The 19,045-nt window shown below is 63.9% G+C and overlaps 1 protein-coding gene across 12 annotated transcripts in view; it reads left to right on the top strand.

Moving 5' to 3' along the window:
- Positions 1–19,045, top strand: part of CELF2 (CUGBP Elav-like family member 2) — a 626,712-nt gene that overhangs the window by 592,448 nt on the left and 15,219 nt on the right. For 7 of the 12 annotated variants that reach the window (XM_055147423.1, XM_055147418.1, XM_055147416.1 and 4 more), the window contains 4 exons: positions 2,126–2,284; positions 4,856–4,919; positions 9,427–9,561; positions 17,703–17,834. In XM_055147423.1, coding sequence (XP_055003398.1) covers positions 2,126–2,284; positions 4,856–4,919; positions 9,427–9,561; positions 17,703–17,834 — 490 coding nt within the window. The remainder of the gene's footprint in view (positions 1–2,125; positions 2,285–4,855; positions 4,920–9,426; positions 9,562–17,702; positions 17,835–19,045) is intronic. The other 5 variants (XM_004605318.3, XM_055147415.1, XM_055147413.1 and 2 more) reach the window with 1 other exon arrangement.

The raw sequence follows: 19,045 nt of genomic DNA, 5'->3' as shown, positions 1-19,045 counted from the left end.
GGTGCGTGGGTAGTTCTTTTTGTTTGTTTTGTTTGTTTTTTGCAATGCTGCATTTCCCAAAGCATGCTGGGAGCTCAGTGATCACTCCGCGTCATGTTTTGTGGGCAACTTTTTTACAGCCGGCCCAGGGGGGGTTGGAAGCGGGATCGTGCATGGCCTTGTCACTCCGTGTCCCCTGTCCTTCCCAAGTTCCATACAGCATTGCAAAGCCTACTGTCTTTCTTGAGCCTCATTTTGCCTTCCATATTCTCCACAGATCTTATATAATTACTGTGCTTTCCTTGCAGTGAAATGCGTGTCTAAGACACTCACCCCCCAACCTGAAAGCCAGCTCAGTGAACCTGCCCCTCTAGGATCCGAGCCCCCTCGGGGCCTGGGCGAGGCCCCCGCAGCCCCTCCCGGCCCCTCTGTGGCGCTGTTGTCCCATAGACACACACAGCGCAGTTGGGAGAGGAAAAGCAAAAAGGCTATTAGGGGAAGAAAGAGCGAAACGATCTCTCTCTCCCTGCGTTGGTTCTTCCATGTCTGTCTCATCTCATGGTTTTCACTTCCGGTGACTCCGTGATTTTCCCTCAGTGGACACCCCCTTGAGCTCATTCACTTATTTTTTAATTTTTATTTTTTAGCTCTGCTCAAAGCACTGTCTCCCCGTTCCTCCCGCCACACACGCCCCTACACATGTCTGTGTCCCAGTTCACTGCCCAGAGCTCCTCGGCACAGAAGGCAGCGCCCCCCCCCCCCCAGAAGCAGGCGGGCAAGGGCGTAGGCACGCTTAAACCCCCGCAGCCCTGCTGAGACCCCAAACCTGGCAGAGACCCCCTCCCCGGCCCTCGCAGCTCCTATCCCGGGTCCGACTGACTGCAGGGGGAAACTCGTTGGTCCTTTCTCCAAACCAGCGCGAACGTGACCGCCCAGCTGTGGCCTCGCGTCACTCGGGGTCACTGGCAGCTTGAGTTCCAGAGGACAGGGACGTGATGCGGGGAAGAGGCCCCAAGAGGACCCGTGTTTGCCCCTCACCTGCCCACACCTGCACCCCGAGTCCCACCTGCTGGGTTTAAGACCACTTTTAACCAGGGTCGTTACTGGCCTGATTTTTGGCTGCTACGGGCTTTTATTTTTTTTTAATTTTTTGGTACTTAAGGAAGAAACTGCAGCTCGGCTGGGCAGGTGAGGTGACGGCTGTCCCCCGACGGACAGGCCAGGTCCCATCGCGGCCAAGGAAGGCTCCAGCCCCGAGACTGACAGACGGGGAGCCCCCACCCCTGAGCTGGGCCAGAGCAGGGGGTGACCCGGGCCCCCACGAGGGGAGACTCGTGCACGGAGTGGGAAATGGGGCTCCCAGGCAGGCCGGGGCAGAGCTGCCATGTTCCCTGAGGGGCTTTTCGTTTGGGGGTTTTGTTTTTTGACGTCACTTGGGTCGAATGGCTTTTTGCCTCAGCAAGACTTTGACGGTGACGGGAGGTGGGGCCGGCCCTGCGTGGAGGGGCCAGGACAGAGAGGAAGCAGCTTCTGCCCAGTGGCGCCCGGAGCAAGGCCCTCATCTCCCCAGCCAGCACCTGCTCAGGCACAGCCCACCCACCCAACCCGGGGGCCGCTCTGCACCCGCCTCCCGGCCTCCGAGAAGCAGCCGCTAGAGCAGTCAGGAGCTTGGGGTGCCCAGAAGCCGTCCGGAGCCGCTCCCACCCCGGGGCTGGAGAGAGTGGACGCCCCGCGGGAGGAAGACCGTGCGGCCGGCTCCTACTTGGCCCCGTCAGCTCCCTCCCGGGCCCCGCCCACAGTGGACACGGGCTGCCCCGCAGAGACCGGGCCCTCTCCGCACTCACCAAGCCTGGAGCTCACTCGGGAGCACCCCTCGGGAGCACCACTCGGGGCGGGGCCCTGCCGAGGCCCTGCCAGGCGGAAGGAAGACTCTGGAAGCCCTGGAGAGGCGGCAGCGGGCGCCCCCGGCCCCCCGGCCCCCGAGAGCGCCCGGGACAGTCTCTGGACTTGGCTCTTGCCGGTTCTGCCCCGAGAAGAAGACAGACAGACAGACAGACAGACAGACCCGGCCCGGCGGGCGCCACGAGGGGACGGCGAGCCCCACGGCGGGCGCTAACCCCCCGCTTCCCACTGTGTCTGACCGCAGGGCTGCTCCTCGCCCATCGTGGTCAAGTTCGCGGACACGCAGAAGGACAAGGAGCAGCGGCGCCTGCAGCAGCAGCTGGCCCAGCAGATGCAGCAGCTCAACACGGCCACGTGGGGGAACCTGACGGGCCTGGGCGGCCTCACCCCGCAGTACCTGGCGGTGAGTGCGCAGGGGCACCCGGCTCTGGGGCCTCGCCCCGGACCAGGGCGCTCGTCTAGGGCCACGTGACACCCTGGGCACGGGTGGCTGGTGGCTGTCCTGAGGGTGCAGTGGTGAAGCCAGGAGAGCTCAGCTCCCCCCCTTGTAGGAACCGCGGGGAGCTCAGCCCCACCCCTGCAGGATCCCTGGGGCGTTCAGCTCCCCTCACCCCTGCAGGAACCGTGGGGAGCTCAGCCCCACCCCTGCAGGATCCCTGGGGCGTTCACCGCCTCACCCCTGCAGGAATCCTGGGGAACTCACCCCCTCACCCCTGCAGGAACCCTGAGGAGCTCAGCCCCTCACCCCTGCAGGAACCTTGAGGAGCTCACTCCCTCACCCCTTCAGGAACCCTGAGGAGCTCACCCCCTCACCCCTGCAGGAATCCTGGGGTGCTCACCCCCTCACCCCTGCAGGCATTCTGGGGAGCTCACCCCCTCACCCCTGCAGGAATTCTGGGGAGCTCACCCCCTCACCCCTGCAGGAATCCTGGGGAGCTCACCTCCTCACCCCTGCAGGAACCCTGAGGAGCTCAACCCCTCACCCCTGCAGGAATCCTGGGGTGCTCACTCCCTCACCCCTGCAGGCATTCTGGGGAGCTCACCCCCTCACCCCTGCAGGAACCCCGGGGAGATCAACCCCTCACCCTTACAGGAACCCTGAGGATCTTGCCCCCTCACCCCTGCAGGAATCCTAGGGTGCTCACTCCCTTACCCCTGCAGGAATTCTGGGGAACTCACCCCCTCATCCCTGCAGGAACCCTGAGGAGCTCACCCCCTCACCCTTGCAGGAGCCCTGAGGAGCTCACCCCCTCACCCCTGCAGGAATCCTGGGGTGCTCACCCCCTTACCCCTGCAGGAATCCCGGGGAGCTCAGTCTCTCACCCCTGCAGAAACTCCTGGGAACTCAGCCCCACTCACTCCTTCAGGATCCCCAGGGAACTTGCCCCCCCAACCCCTGCAGGATCCCTGGGGAGCTTGGCTGCCCTCATCCCTTCAGGAACCTCAGGGAACTCAGCCCCCACCCCTGCAGGGACCCCAGGAAAGTCCCACGGGCCCTTCGTCCCGGGAGCCATGCGGGAAGTGTGGGGTCGGGGGAGCCGCTGAAGCAGGCGTCTCTCACCTGAGGGCCGGGAAACCCCATCTCTGTGTGGTCTCGAAGCCCCCTTTTCCCCTCACTCGACAACGCCGGCATCCGTATGTTAAAACATGGCTGGTGACCAGGGTCTGAGACGGTGCCCCTTCGTGAAGGGCCCCGCGCCACCTCCGGTCTGTGGCCGTGCCGGTCTCCTTGGGGCCCGAGCGCCAGGGTCTGACCAAGGTCTCCTGCCCAGTTTTGGTTTTAAATACGAGCATTTCCTTAGAAAGGAGCAGCGTGAAGCAAGGCGCCGCCTGCATGCAGGACTGCGGTGACTTGCTGAGTCCTGGCACCACACACCATCCGCAAAGCACTGTCCAAAGAGGCCCCTGGGCACAGCCACGTGTGGCCACCGAGATCTCAGCTGTCCTCTGAGGTGTGGGTCTCCGGCCCAGTTTTCAAAGCTTCAAAGCCCGGACATTGGACTTTGCTCGGACCCCTTGGGGTGGTGCAGTGACCTTTTCCCAGCTCCTCTGACCCCCGAGCCTTTGCTCTGTGCCTAGCACGCCAGCCGCCGCCTCCCCGTGCCCAAGATCTGGTGTCCACTCCAGCACCTCGCTGGCTCTGGCCCTCTCCTGGCCCTTCCACTGGCCTGCTCGGACCATCGCTGCTGCCCCAGGTTCCCAGAGCAGCTCTCAGACAGAGCACACCCGAAAGGGGCGCCTGAGTTGGGTGCTGCCCACCCCCCGGCCCAGCCCTGCTTCTGGGGTCCAGGCCCTCCCCATTCGTCTCAGCCTCCTCACAGCGAGGCCCTTGGCCAGAGGAGCGTCTGGACAGCCCCCCGGAAGCGCAGGCCCTTGACCTGGCCGCTGACTGCTAGTTTGCAGGGGTGCGGGCATGCGCAGCAGGGGGATCTCGGGGAGGTTTGCAGGGGTGCAGGTGTGTACAGCAAGACTTGCATGCAGGGGTGCAGGCATGTATAGCAAGGGGGTCTCGGGGAGGTTTGCAGGGGTGCAGGCAAACATGGCAGGCAGGTCTCGGGGTCTGCAGTGGCCGCAGCGTCCCCTTGGTCCTGGCGTTCTGTGCCCGTGCGGCGGTGTGGTCGGGCGGCCCAGGCGGGTGTGTCTGTGGTTGCTGTGGCGGTGAGGGGATGCGTGGGCCCAGACGCCAAGTCCAGTGGGGTGTGGGGGCGGCCCGGGTGGCCCCGGCTGAGAGGTGGGTGTCCGGGCGGGCGCCAGGTACAGCGAGGGAGCGTTCGCCCCACGGCGAGGCCTCGGTGCCTTTGACCTGGCTGTTACAGTCGGTGGTTAATTGTTTCGAGGCGGGAGTGTTACTGCTCTCCCGTCCGTTTCCCAGTGGAGATGGGACAGTACTAAGGATTTACGGCCGCGAGCCTGGAACCCTCCACCCGGGCAGGGGGGCTCCCACCTCGGTCTCAGCTCTCGCCTTCCCTCGTAGCTCCTCCAGCAGGCCACCTCGTCCAGCAGCCTGGGCGCGTTCAGCGGCATCCAGCAGATGGCCGGTAAGTGCCCGCGCCCACCACGCTGGGGTCCAGGCGGGGGGGTGGCGAGGACCCCTCCAGCCCGCTCGCTCCTGGGTGGGAGTTTGAGAGCCAGCTTCCGGGAGGGTCCCCCCGGCCTGGGCTACTCCCGCGAGCACTGGGCAGTGAGGGCTCCTGTGCGGGTGTCCCGGAGCTCTGAGGCAGGAAGAAGGGGCTGCTCAGTGACTAGGGGATGTGTAGGGAGCCCCCTCCGCCCAGGCAGCAGAAGGCAGGACACAGGCGGGGGGACCCGGCGCAGGGCTGGGGGGGGGGGGCGGCTGGCTCTGGGCACCCAGGGCGACCTGCATGGACGGGCTCCCGGGTCAGGTTCGTACCTGCTGTGCCCCCTGCCCAGCCCCTCCACCGCAGGTGCCCCGGGGCGGGGGGAGATCGGTGCGTCAGCAAAGCTTGCTCAGCCCAGCCGGTGTCCACGGGGGGACCCAAAGCACAGGGTCAGCACTGGGGCTCCGTCTGCTGTCGTCAGCGAACGCCTCAGCCTCAGCCCCAGATGCGTGTCCGCGAGAGGGTGTGTGTGAGTGTGAATGTATAAATGTGAGTGTGTGAGAGCATTTGTGAGCGCAAATATGCAAGTGTGAGTGTAGGAGTGTGTGTGAAAGCGAGTGCTTGTGAGGATGACTGTGAATGTGTGATCGTGTGAGAACAGGAAAGTGAGTGTGTGAGTGCATGCATGTGTGAGCGTATGAGAGAGAATATGAGTGTGTAAGTGTATGAATGAGTGCAGAAGTGTGAGTATGAGTGCTTATATGGGTGTATGAATGTGTGAGTTATGAAAGTTGAATATATGGATGTGTATATGAGTATATAAGTGTGTTTGTTTATGAAAGGGTGAGTGTATAAATGAGTGAAAGTGCATGAAAATGTGAGTGTGTGGGTATATGGGTATATATCTGAGTGTATGAGTGTGTATGAATGTGAGTGTACGAAAGTGTGAGTGTGGGGGTGTATAAATGTGTATATGAGTGCATGAGTGTGTGAGTATATGAGTGAGTATATGAATGTGTGATTCTGATTGTGTGGGGATGCACGAGTGAGTATCTGAGGGCACGAGAGAGCATCTGAGGGCACGAGTGTGCATCTGAGGGCACGAGAGAGTATCTGAGGGCACGAGTGTGCATCTGAGGGCACGAGTGAGCATCTGAGGGCACGAGAGAGTATCTGAGGACACGAGTGTGCATCTGAGGGCACGAGAGAGCATCTGAGGGCACGAGAGAGCATCTGAGGGCACGAGTGAGTATCTGAGGGCACGAGTGAGCATCTGAGGGCATGAGTGAGTATTTGAGGGCACGAGAGAGTATCTGAGGGCACGAGAGAGTATCTGAGGGCACGAGTGTGCATCTGAGGGCACGAGGGAGCATCTGAGGGCACAAGAGAGCATCTGAGGGCACGAGTGAGTATCTGGGGGCATGCAGGCTCCGGCCCTGAGAGCAGGGCTGAGAATTCCCGTCAGCCCGCCCGCATCCCAAAGGAGGGGCTTTCCCCAGAGGAAGCCCCAGGGCCCCAGGATGGAAACCGGGCCAGCAGGACCTTGGTGGCGCCCACGGCTCCTCAGAGTGAGCGGGCAGGGCGCCCCCAAGGCTCTGCACTGTCCTTCCTCTGCGCCACCCTCGGCCCTGGCACCACGTGTGGCGACACTCCCCGGGCAGGACGTGTCGACCAGGAAGGCCCCAGAGGCTGTGCTGTGGGCGTCCACCCGTGGCACCACCCAGCGCCGTGATGCGGGTCTGAGTCGGGAGCGTGGCCCGGCGTGGCGTCGAGGCAGCACCTCGGGAGCTCACGTGGAACGGCCCACGCGGGGACGGGGACCTGGGGCCCCCCCACCTGGCTTGGACACAGCGGCCTCACGCAGCACCGTGTCTGCCCTGTCTGCCAGGGCCGGTGAAGGGCACGCGGACACAGCGCGGGCAGAAGCGGGTATGCGAGGTGGCGGTGCAGCAGCTGCGCCGCCCGCCACGGGAGCTCTGCCTCCCTCCCGACTCAGCTCCAGAGTGCTCGTGATGCCGTAAGAAGGGAGCGTCCTTTGCGAGGGATCGTAAAGCAGAAATGGATTAGACCAAAATCCCTATAATCCGAAGGCTCCTGCGGGTGTATTTCATTGTCCTTGAAGCCCGTGCCTTTATTTCCCCCCTAGAAACAAATTTCTTTAAATATATATAAGTAAAGGAAGGGAGGGAAGGGAGAAAGGGAGGAAGGAAGGAAGGAAGGAAGGAAGGAAGGAAGGAAGGAAGGAAGGAAGGAAGGAAGGAAGGAAGGAAGGAAGGAAGGGAGGGAGGGAGGGAGAGAGGGAGGAAGGGAGGAAGGGAGGAGGAAGGGAAGAAGGAAGGGAGGGAGGAAGGAAGGAAGGAAGGAAGGAAGGAAGGAAGGAAGGAAGGAAGGAAGGGAGAGAGGGAGGAAGGGAGGAGGAAGGGAAGAAGGAAGGAAGGAAGGGAGGAAGGAAGGAAGGAAGGAGGAAGGAAGGAAGGAAGGAAGGAAGGAAGGAAGGAAGGAAGGAAGGAAGGAAGGAAGGAAGGAAGGAAGGAAGGGAGGGAGGGAGGGAGGGAGGAAGGGGGAGGGAGGGAGGGAGGAAGGGAGGAAGGAAGAAGGAAGGGAAGAAGGAAGGAAGGAGGGAGGGAGGGAGGGAGGAAGGAAGGAAGGAAGGAAGGAAGGAAGGAAGGAAGGAAGGAAGGAAGGAAGGAAGGAAGGAGGGAGGGAGGGAGGAAAGAGGAAGGAAGAGAGGGAGGGAGGAAGGAAGGAAGGAAGGAAGGAAGGAAGGAAGGAAGGAAGGAAGGAAGGAAGGAAGGAGGAAGGAAGGAGGACCAGCAGACCAACCAGCACTCTCTCAGCTGCGTCCTCAGCTCCCGGAGTTCAGGGCGTCCCAGACTGTGGCCATGGCCGGCGAGTGGCCTTCCCCTGGGGGAGGACAGGGTCCCACACCGAGGAGCAGGGGCGCTTCAGCCCCAGAGTCACGGCACAGCTCACGCAGGCCACCCGTGGCCGGGAAAACGGGACCCGGAGAGGCTTAAGCCTCCGGGGAGACCCGGGCCCGGAGACGCGGCAGGCACTGAGCCCTGGCACCCGGCAGGCGCCCGCACGGCAGGGCCGGGCCTGCTGTCCAGGGCCGTTGGCCCAGCCCTGATGCTGCGCGTGACCCGAGCGGCCTGCTTCACACCGGCTGGGCCGTGCGGGCACAGAGAGCCCAGGACCGTTCAGGGGGCCAGGAGTCCCCGACTCGGGCCGCCCACCGCAGTCTGGCCGCGCTGAGTGGCGGGGCGCGGGAACGGACCCTCCGAGCCTCGGTGCCCTGTGGCCTCTGGTGCCCACCGGGGCTGCTGTGGTCACGCCCGCACCGGGTCCCGGGGGCGGAGGACAGACCAGCGGGGGACGGAGACCGGGTCCCGGGGCTGAGCGCTGGACGCGGCGTGGACCGTCCCCAGGCAGGGGGTGGCGGGGCAGAACGGGGACAGGGGCCGGACTCTGCCCGCCCTGAGCGGTGGAGTGAGCGGGGGACCCCTCCGCGTCCCAGGACGCGCTAATCGGCCTCGCGAGCTGTCTCTCCGCCCATCTGCCACAGCCAGCAGACCTGACTGGGAGGCCCGTAAGAACTGACATCTGTTCTCGCTTATTGATATGCAGATTTATGGTAATTGCTGTGAACAATAAGACACAAAATTACCTAAGGTGAACATTAAATTAAATTTTCATGCCCTTCTCCTTATAAATAATTTTTCTGAAATCATAACTTCACAGCAGACCTCCTGCGCCTCTGAGCAGGGCCCACGTGCCCCCTGTGGAGAAGGGCTTTGCCTGCCCTGGGTGAGGTGGGGAAACTGATCCCCGTCCCCCTGACCCCTCCCACTCACGCCCTGGCGGTCCCCACATCGGTGCCCCCGCAACTGTCAGGAAACTCGTGTTCCGCCTGGGGCACCTCCGAGCCCCGGGCCTTGGCCCTGGGTGCGAGGGGTCAGTAGGCAGTCTGCGCGCCTCAGGACAGAGCCGGGTGGGTTTGTGGGGAAAGCGGGCGGGGCCTCTGCCCCCTGAGCTGGGACGAGAGCGGGGGACTCCCAAGCCCCTGCTGGTGTGTCCTGGGCCCTGCCAAGGCTCGAACACCCACCTGCCAGTTTGCAGCAGGCCAGAGAGGGCTGCAGTCCTGAGGTGGGCAGCGGGCAGTGGGCACGGGGGGTGGGCCCCTGGGAGGGCAGGAGCGGGCGGGCACCAGGGAGGGTGTGTGCCACCAGCCCGGTCCGGCCCCAGCCCAGCCTTTGAGCTCCGGACCAAGCCTCAGGGCCCAGAGGACGTTTCCAGGGTCCGTCAGACCGGCCTGTGCCGAGGTCCCACAGAGGCTGGTGCTAGCCGGCCACCTTGCTCGTCTGAGTGACCGTGAGCTACACTGGCCCCTCACCTGCAGGAGGCGGGGCGCGGGGCCCTCGGGGTTGCAGGGCCGGGGCTCAGGCCAGCCTGGCGCAGCCCCCCCTCACCTGCCCTCCTCCCGCAGGCATGAACGCGCTGCAGCTCCAGAACCTGGCCACACTGGCGGCAGCTGCGGCCGCGGCCCAGAGCTCAGCCACCACCACCAACGCCAACCCCCTGTCCACCACGAGCAGCGCCCTGGGGGCCCTCACCAGTCCGGGTAAGGGGGCGCCGCGCTTCCCCCGCCGCGGGGGCACCCGAGTGTGTGGGTCCTCCCTGCCGGGAGGGAGCACTGCTCCGAGGGGCGGGAAGGGGGGCTCCTGCAGTCTCTGGAGAGACTCTCCCTCCCCTCCCCTGCACCCTTTGGAGCCATTTAAGAATGTCCAGGTAAGTCTCGCAGCTTGTCGTGGGCCCCCTCCCCGGCTCGGGCTGAAGCCCCCGGTCAGGCTGGTCCGCGGTGAGGCCCGGGGAGAGGGCGGCTGGCCAGGCCGGGCCTTCCCTCTCGGCGCGCGGCCTTATTCAGAAGTGAATGCCGCCTTCCCGGTGCGGTTGCTGGGAGACGGGCCGTGTTGCCGGGATGTTTCCCTGCTCTCCTGGCCTGGGTTCCGAGACCTGCGTGTGAGCCCCCCCCACCTGCGTCTGGGCATCTCCCGGCCCGCTCCGCCTTGCACAGCCCTCGGCCTCTCTGCTGCGCCTGGCTGAGGGCAGGGGTGCGGCAGGGGCCCGTCCCTGAGCTTGTCCTCAGAGCACCCCGGCGAGAGCCAGCAGAGCCTGCAGACCGTGCTCAGCGGCCACTGTCCTGGCACGTCCACTCGATTCGCAGAAATGTTCTCGAGGGCCTCATCCCCGGGTACTGGCCGGCACCGCGGGGCCTCTGCTGGCCCCCACGCCCCCTTAGTGAAAACAACGCTCGCGACAGGCAGGCTGCGGCCTGGCCCTCTCCCTGCTCCCAGTGAGCCGGGAGTGTTTCCCTGTGAGCGTCTGTCGCCCCCCGGAGGGCCCAGACAGAATTACACTAAAGCTGTGCCGCGGTCGGACTGCGCTTTTCCAAGTGCGTTTCGCTCAGGGAGGAGGGGAGGCCCTGGGTTCGGGAGGAAGCAGTGTTGGCTTGATCTGGGCAAGGCCAGCTGCTGTGGGTCCCGGGCGAGGCACGCCACAGGGCCGGCTGCCAGGCAGAGGAGATGGCTGCGGGCTCGCCTGTCAGACCCCCCAGCCCCTCGGGCCACACGGGCTTCCTGTCCAGGCCTTCCCTGGTGTAAGGGGCACTGTCCCGGCTGGCCCCTGGCTCCGTGGTGCCTCTCTGGACCTTTGCTGCTGCTCTGCCAGGCGCCTCGTCCATTGCCGACGGTCAGTGCAGGACAGGCACCGCAGGGGCGGCTCCCTCCCGCCTGGCCTGTGGCCCACCTGACCGAGTGGTGTCCCCGGGACCCCCGGCGGGTGCTGGCCCTGACAGGGGTGTCCTCGAGAGAGGACACAAAGATGGATCTGGTGGCCAGCGGCTCCATGGCCAGCTCGGCCCGGGCCTTGGGACAGTCACTCCCCTGTCCTCGCGGACAGTGGTGGGATTCGACACCACTCTGAGGCGGCAGCAGGGACGCCACCAGGATTTGCTCTTGACTGACGATGAGGTGGCATCTGCAGCCAGCTGAGCTCCCGGCCCCTCAGGCCCGTCTGTGGGGAGAGAGGCCGGGCCTCCCCTCACGGGGCCGGGCCCTCCTGCGGGGCCATCCAGAAAGGAGCGGGCACCTGCTCCGCCCCCAGACTCTGGCTTCAGCGTCTCAATGCCACGGCAGCTCCCCGCAGCCTTATCATAAATGGTCTTAAACCGCCTATGCTTTAAAACATGAAAGATTAAGCTTTAATTTTTGTTAAAGAAAAAAAATCCCCTCAGGTAATAAATAAGGCCTTTTATTTCAAGGCCTTTGTCTCGTGGCCTTGAAATAAAAATTAAAATAGTTTAAATTGCCCATGGTTAGAATTAAGTGTTTCGTGCAATTATCGGATGGTAGTGAATAAAATTAGAAATTAAATCATGAAAGAATAAAGAACCAGGTAAATGCATATTATGCCTTTTATGACTTTTCTCCTGGGTCTTTTGAAGCCTAATTTAATTGTGTTTCTTGTCTTTTGTTTTGAAATGATAATTTTCCCTTTGTTTACTCCAGTCCCCTGTTTAGCTCATTAATTCCTGGGTCATTTCTCCTCACCCGGTTTTGAACCTGCTTATGAGGCCCGGAGCCGCTCGGACCTGGGCAGGGAGACTTCCCGGAGGCGCCGTGTGCTCTCGGCTTTAGCTTGCCTGGTTGTTCGTTAGGGGCCACGCCCGGCGAGGCCCAGGGGTCCCTCCTGGTGGTGCTCGGGGGCATGTGAGCGACAGCCCCCGGCTGAGCTGTTTCCTGCGGGCTGTTGACTCACCATCCTTGAAGGCAGATGTGAATTGGGGGAGCAAAGCGCCTCTGGAGACGGGGAGGTGCCCGGCCCCGCTCTCGTCCCCAAGGCTCAGGTGCGTCGCCGTGATGCGAGAGACAACGTCTCTCCCAGCAGGGCCTTTGCACCTGCCACTCTCCGCCCTCAGTGCCCGAGAGCTTCCCGGCCAAGGCCCCCCGGTGCATTCTGGCCAGCGTACTCAGAAGCTTCTGCCCTGACCACATTCTCCGGGCCTCCACCTGGAAGGAGCCCGAGGTGAGGCCAGGCCTCGGGCTGCCCGGGCACCGCGCAGTGACCCGCTGCCCGTCTCGGGCTCCACACGGCCTGCTGGCCGCTCCCCCACCCAAGTAGGGAGTGTCACCCGGGGCTGGGGGCTTTGTGGCCCGAAGTCGGCCTCACTGCCCGCCGCCGAGTCCCCGAGGGGCTGACCAGGCCCTGGGGAGGGGGTGCCCAGAACCTCCTGGGCCCCCAGCTTGCACCCCCACCCAGCCCTCTCCTTGGCCGTGGCCGTGCATGCAGCCTCTGCGGGGCTGGAAGCTTCCGGGGCTCAGCTCTCAGCCCGCCCCGGGCCCCTCTCACGGGGACCCCTCCCCCCAGCCCCCCAGCTCCCGGCCCACTTGGGGCCCTCACACCCAACCATGCCCGGGTCACTCTGAGCCCCTACAAGCTGGCCACATGTCACAGCCCAGCCCGTGTCCCAGGCATCCCGTCTCTCCCTCTCAGACCCAAACCAGCGTGAGTTTTTAGCCCCAACCCAGATATTTTTTTTACTTTTTGGGTCAAACCTGGCAATGGTCAGGGGTTCCTCCTGGCTCTGCACTCAGGAATCACTCCTGGCAGTGCTCAGGGGACCATATGAGATGCCGGGGATCGAACCCGGGTTGATTGCATGAAAGGCAAACGCCCTCCCCGCTGTGCTATGGCCCCAGCCCCTCCCCACTTCTTTTTTGCAAAAATAAAAGGTACCAAATCTGCAGCGACTACAGTGAATATGGTACTTGGGGCCATCCTGACAGCCTGGCACACCCTTGCTGCTGGGGCCGACGTCAGATCTCTGCTCCTTCCTGAGCATCCTGCCTGTGTCCACCCTGAGTCCACACTGCAGTGTCCGCCGTGAAGCTGCCGCTCTTATCAGTGCTAAAGGAGCCAGACGCAGCGAGTGTTCTGTAGATTGTCACTGGAGTGACTCTAATTCCCTCAGACGCTTTTTCATTCCTTCAACAAATATTTACCAAGCCTCCGCGTGTCCTTGGGCCTTTGGTCAGCAGAAATGAAACACCTCAGTTAACAAGGAAGGTGACAGGAAGTGTCTGTCCTGGTGTCACTGACACCCTAACACTCCCTAACAGTAAGAAGGAGGGCCAGGAGGGCTGGTTCCTGGCCAGAAGCCTCAGGTGCTGGGGAGAGGGCAGGGGGGGTAGAGAAGGGACCCCCGTGACGAAGGTAGTTGGAAATGATCACTCTGGGTAGGAACTGCGTGCTCAGAGTGGGTGAGGGGGCAAGCATGATGACATCTCGGTATCTGTACAGAGGGAGAGAGAGAGAGAGAGAGAGAGAGAGAGAGAGAGAGAGAGAGAGGGAAAGTGTCTGCCATGAAGACAGGCTGGGGCGGGAGGGAACTGGAGACCCCGGAGCGGGGGAACGTGCACTGGTGGAGGGCGGGTGTTGGGACACTGTAGGACTGAAACCTGATCATGAACGGCCTTGTAACTGCATCTCATGGTGCTTCAATTAAAAAATACAATAAGTAAAACGCCTCCCGGCACAGAGCACCCGCCGGCACAGGGAGTCCCGGGTTGCGGCCAGCGCCCCAGAGGGCTGTTTCCTCACGCAGGGCCGGGCCGGGGTGTGGAGACTACAGACAGCGGGCCCGAGCCCTGGTCTCCACTGGTCCCAGAGCATCGTGTTGGAATAGCCCCTGAGCACCGCCTGGCGTGGCCCCCTTTAGTTTAGAAACGACCCTCTTAGAAAGCAGGACTTTCCTGCAGCCCCGGGCGGTCGTCCGGCCAGCCCTGACGAGGGACAGACTGCTGCCCCAGGCCCCTGCCAGCGTCTCCTGTCTCTGCGCGGGGTGCGGAGTGGGTGGGGCCTTCCCGCTCTGCGCTGATGCAGGGGCAGGGGCAGTGCCCCTGGAGCGGGTGGGCGGGTGGGGGGCAGAGAGGTCAGGGCTCGGTCTGGGCTGCTGAGGGGGCGCCTCTGGGTGCCGCGGCAGTGGGGTCGCCTGTGTGTAGAGGACAGAGCCCTCGGGGACTTTCTGCACGGCCACCCGGGTCCCCAGGGCCTGCAGGCACCGGCGCCCTCACCCAGGACGACCGCGTGGGAATCAGCTTCCCCTCAGGGACGAGGCCGGTCCTTGGGCCCATCAGGGCTCTCCGGAGGGCGGGCGGCTTCCGGGAAGGCCCCTCAGCGTCCACTCTGCCCCCGTGCCATGGTGCCCGCCTCTCCCCGGCCTCTGGGCACACAGGGGGCGTCACTGCTGAGTCGCCTCCAGATACGAGCTCTCCCCCTGCGCGGTCAGCTTGAGGGCCCCGGCCTGGCTGTTACGACCAAGCGCTGACGCTGCGCTGTGCGGCCCCCGACACGGCCCCCGACACGGCCCCCTCGCAACACACGGCCAGCTCAGAGCTGCGGCCACGCAGCCACTCGGCTGAGCCAGGGCACCGGGCGCTCGCTGCCTCCACGGTCTGCCAGGGCACCGGGCACTCCCTGGGCACTCGCTGGGCACTCCCCGCGTCCACGGTCTGCCGGGCACCAGGCACTCCCCGGGCACTGGGCACTCCCCGCATCCATGGTCTGCCGGGCACTGGGCACTCCCCGCGTCCACGTCTGCCCGGGTGAGAGCCACCGGGCCTTGCCTGAGGCAGGAGCTTTTGTGCGGAGGCCCCTGACTCTGGGCTTGGACGCATCTCCAAGAAAGGTCTAGGCCCAGGACCGGCTATAAACTGGCCGCGGCGGCCACGGCAGGCACGACAGGTGGGGAGGGGGCCCCCGCCCCCCCGGCCCTGAGCAGCAGCCTCTGCTCCAGGAACTCCCCGCCCCAGTGTCCTCGCCCTTGAGAAATTGCCAGAGATTTTGTTTTTTGTGTGTTTTCTGTTCTTTTTCTTTTTTGGGGTCACCCCCAGCACAGGGGTCACCCCTGGCCCTGCACTCAGGAGTTACCCCTGGGAATTACCACAGGATCCAACCCGGGGCCGCCTCGTGCAAGCAAACGCCCTGTCCGCTGTGCTGTCGCTCCGGCCCCTGTGTTTGTTCCTTAGCCCGTGTCCAGGAGCCTCTGCAGGGCCCAGGGCTGGGGCCCCAGGTGGGGAAGATCGCACTCGTGAGCGGCAGCCCGGCCCCCCGCCCTTGGCTCCGTGAGGCCTCTGGCCGCACTCACAAAGGCCGGGGGGCATCGGCAAGTGGGTGGGTTCCTGGGGAGCAGAGGGGGCGGCAGGCACGCAGAGGCCGGCTCAAGGCAGTCCGTCGCCCTCACAGGCTCCTGCACCACCTGCCTTCTAGAACACTCTCTCAGAGGACGGTGGCTTGGAAGGAGCAGAACCGTGCAAGGAAGCCTCTCCAGCCAGCCTTCACGGGGGCCTCATCCCACAGGGCCTGCGCTGGGCCGGCAGTGCTAGAAGGTTCTGGAAGAGCACAGGGGGGTGGGGGATCCCATGGAGCGTCTCAGACAGGAGGAAGTCACACGGGTTCCTTGGCGGCTTGTCCACGACTGAGCCCTGCGCCTAGCCACGGCCCCCCCTTCCTGGAGCACCCAGCGCTCGTGCCGCCCACCTCAGAGGCCGTGCTGGCAGGGACCCCCGGCAGGGCTGCCCAGCTTGAGTGAGTGCACGTCAGCGAAGGGTCCCTGAGACGCGCCGCCCGCCCTCGCCATGACCGGCGGCCGTCCCCAGCGGGAAATAGCCCGGAGACCGTGCAGGAGGTCCCCGCCCGCCGCCGCAGTGGGGGCCTCCCGCCCACGGAGCCCCCTCCCGCCCCAGAGAGGGCCCCATGGCGAACAGCTTGAGAACGGTGATGGGGCCTGGGTGGATCGGGGGCTAGGAAGGCAGAGGGCTCAGTGCCCTGCGCCTGGAAGGCCACAGTGTGTGAGCACGTGGTCGGTGGCATTGGATTCATCCTCTCTCTCCCTCTCCCTCTCTCTCCTCTCTCTGCCTCTCTGTCTCTCTCTCTGTCTCTGTCTCTGTCTCTCTGTCTCTCTCTCCCTCTCCCTCTCTCTCCTCTCTCTGCCTCTCTGTCTCTCTCTCTGTCTCTGTCTCTGTCTCTCTGTCTCTCCCTCTCCCTCTCTCTCCTCTCTCTGCCTCTCTCTCTGTCTGTCTCTGTCTCTCTGTCTCTCTCTCCCTCTCCCTCTCCTTTTCTCTCCCTCTCCCTCTCTCTCCTCTCTCCCTCTCTCTCTCCTCCCTCTCTCTCTGTCTCTCTCTCTCCTCTCTCTACCTCTCTGTCTCTCTGTCTCTGTCTCTCTCTGTCTCTCTCCTCTCTCTCTCCTCCCTCTCTCTCTCTGTCTCTCTCCCCTCTCTCTACCTCTCTGTCTCTGTCTGTCTCTGTCTCTGTCTGTCTGTCTCTCTGTCTCTGTCTCTGTCTCTCTCTCTCCCCCCCCCCACTTTGAAGCTCTGGGCTGAGACTGGCATTTACGTAGATTATTTGCAGGAATCCAACACCATCTTTGGGGTCTCCCCAGGTCGTGTTCCAGGGCCTGGAGCCACTCCCAGTGATGCTTGTCCAAGGGGCCAGAGGGTCAGTCCTTGTATAGATAGTCCGGCCACACGGGGGCCACCAGGCCCACACCAGGAGCCCTGGGGGCCAGGGGCCAGGCTGGAGCGGGCGGGCTGCACAGCAGGCTCACTCCCGCCCCGGCCCGCCCTTCTCTGTCGGCCCTGCACACAGCCCAGCAGGGTGGTTCACCCCTACTTTACCTTAACACTGTGGTTCACAAATGCTCATGGTCTGCTCCAAGCGTTCAGCGTCCCAACCACGGCCCCACCCCTCCGCTGACGTCCATTTCCCAGCCAGCCCCGAGAACCCGATACTGTTACCACTAAGTAGCAGGAGGATCCAAACCATTTCCGGGAGGGCGGGAGGGCTGGTGTCTCCGGGGCGAGCCCCTGTCTGAGGGTGTGCTGAGGGTGTGCCGAGGTGCTGGCCGGCCTCGCGCTGGGTGCTCCTGCTGGCCGAGATGGGTTGGCTTCTCCGTTCCCTCCCATGGGACCTGGCTGGGCAGCCGGCTGGGCAGTGCGCCCTGCAGGGCCCCTTCACGATGGCCCCGGCGGTCTCGGCTACGGGTCTGTGGTCAGCCCAGGGTGCAGGGCAGGCACCGACTGTCCTGTGGGGGCTGGGGAGGGGAGGGTGCTTCCTAGGGCCCGGGAAGGCCCTCGGGACAGGAGAGCACAGCCTGGCCAGCGGGGCGGGGCCTGGGACTCGGCTGTGTCCGTCTCGCTCCTGGCGGTGGCAGCCCAGCTCCGAGCCCAGTTCCTAATTCTCCCCCGCTGCCAACTCTGGGGTCGCCACCTGCCCCCACGGCCGCCACGCCTGTCTGCACCGGTCCCCGCCCGCTTCCCTGTAAAACTGTGGAATACGTGAAGGGCACGTGGCGTGGTGCTGGGGGCCCAGGACCCGAGGGCACCCGTGCCCAGGGAGGCCACGGGCAGCGGGCGTGCCGGGGGCCGGGAGACTCGCACCCACACAGTTTGAGCGGGGGTCCTGGCACCTCCTGTCGGCTCCTGAGGGCAGGGGTGCCCGACGTCACTGGGGAACGTTTGGAGCAGACACCGGACGGAAGCCATGTGGCCGTCTCGCTGCCCCGTCCGGGCCTCCTCTGGGCCTGGAACTTTCCGGCCTGACGGGCTCAGAGGCCTGGGGGTCAGGGTCGGGGTGCGGAGGCCACTCCCCAGCCGCCGCACACAGGACTCCGCCCTCACGCGCCTCCCTCCCCTCCTCTGTCTCCAGTGGCAGCGTCGACCCCCAACTCCACAGCTGGTGCGGCCATGAACTCTCTGACCTCCCTCGGGACCCTGCAGGGCCTGGCAGGCGCCACGGTCGGGCTGAACAATATTAACGCGCTAGCAGGTACCATCCACAGTGAGTATTTGCTGCTCTGGAGGACAGCCTTCCCCTCACTCTCACACTCACACACTCACACACACACGCACACACATAGAGAGACACAGACACACACACACACATAGAGAGAGAGAGAGAGACACACACACGCACACACACACACACAGAGACACAGACACACAGAGAGAGAGAGAGACACACACACACACACAGAGACACAGACACAGAGAGAGAGAGAGAGAGAGAGACAGACACACACACACACACACTCGCGCACACACACGCACACAGTCAGCCAGGAGTCCCGGGAATAGCCTCCTCTCCCTCCCCTCCCCTGCCCTCTTCTCCTTCCTCTCTCTCCCCAACCTCCCCCCCGGCCCCCGAGAAACAGCCTTCCCTTCTCCCTCTCTCTCTCTCTCTCTCTCTCTCTCTCTCTCTCTCTCTCTCTCTCTCTCTCTCTCTCTCTCTCTCTCTCTCTCTCTCTCTCTCACACACACACACACAGTCAGCCGGGACCCCCGAGGGACACTGGCAGAACTAGGCCTGAACCGCACACATGTGAAGGGGCGAGCATGAGGGAGGTCCCGTCGGCCCCCAGGGACGGCCACTCCGGCGCCGAGAGGGGCAGCTGGCCCAGGGAGCCCAAGAGCTGAGCCGCCCTTGCTGCCGGGAGCAGGCAGCCGGCCCCCTGGTGTGAGCCTGGGGCTCCCCTCCTTTGCTTGCCCGCGGTGGGGGCAAGACCGGGGGCCCTGCTCACCGCACCCCCAGCTTTATGCGGTCGGGGCACCTCTACCCTGAAGAGCTGACACCCTGGGGCTGTCCCGAGAGCTCAGAAATGGGCCTAACACCAGCCCGGCCCCGCACCCAGCGCCCGCTCCACACCCAGGCCTTGGGCACTTCCCTCGCCCACAACACACACACACACACACACACACACACACACACACACACACACACACACACACACACACACACACACACACACACACACACACACACACACACACACACACACACACACACACACACACACACACACACACACACACACACACACACACACACCGCAAGCCAGGACTGATCCGCTCGCCGGCCTGACGCTGTCTCAGAGCCCCGGGCCCTGGGAATGCCGTCCTCCTCAGCACACACTCGACTGCTGCGTGTTATCCGTCTGTCTGTCCGTCCATCCGTCTGCCGTGTGTCTGCGTCTCTCCACCCTCGTCTGCTGC

This window comes from Sorex araneus, chromosome 9 (assembly GCF_027595985.1).
Source record: "Sorex araneus isolate mSorAra2 chromosome 9, mSorAra2.pri, whole genome shotgun sequence".
NCBI lineage: Eukaryota > Metazoa > Chordata > Mammalia > Eulipotyphla > Soricidae > Sorex > Sorex araneus.
Note: the sequence above shows the minus strand (reverse complement) of the source record. Positions and strands in the feature narration are given on the sequence as shown.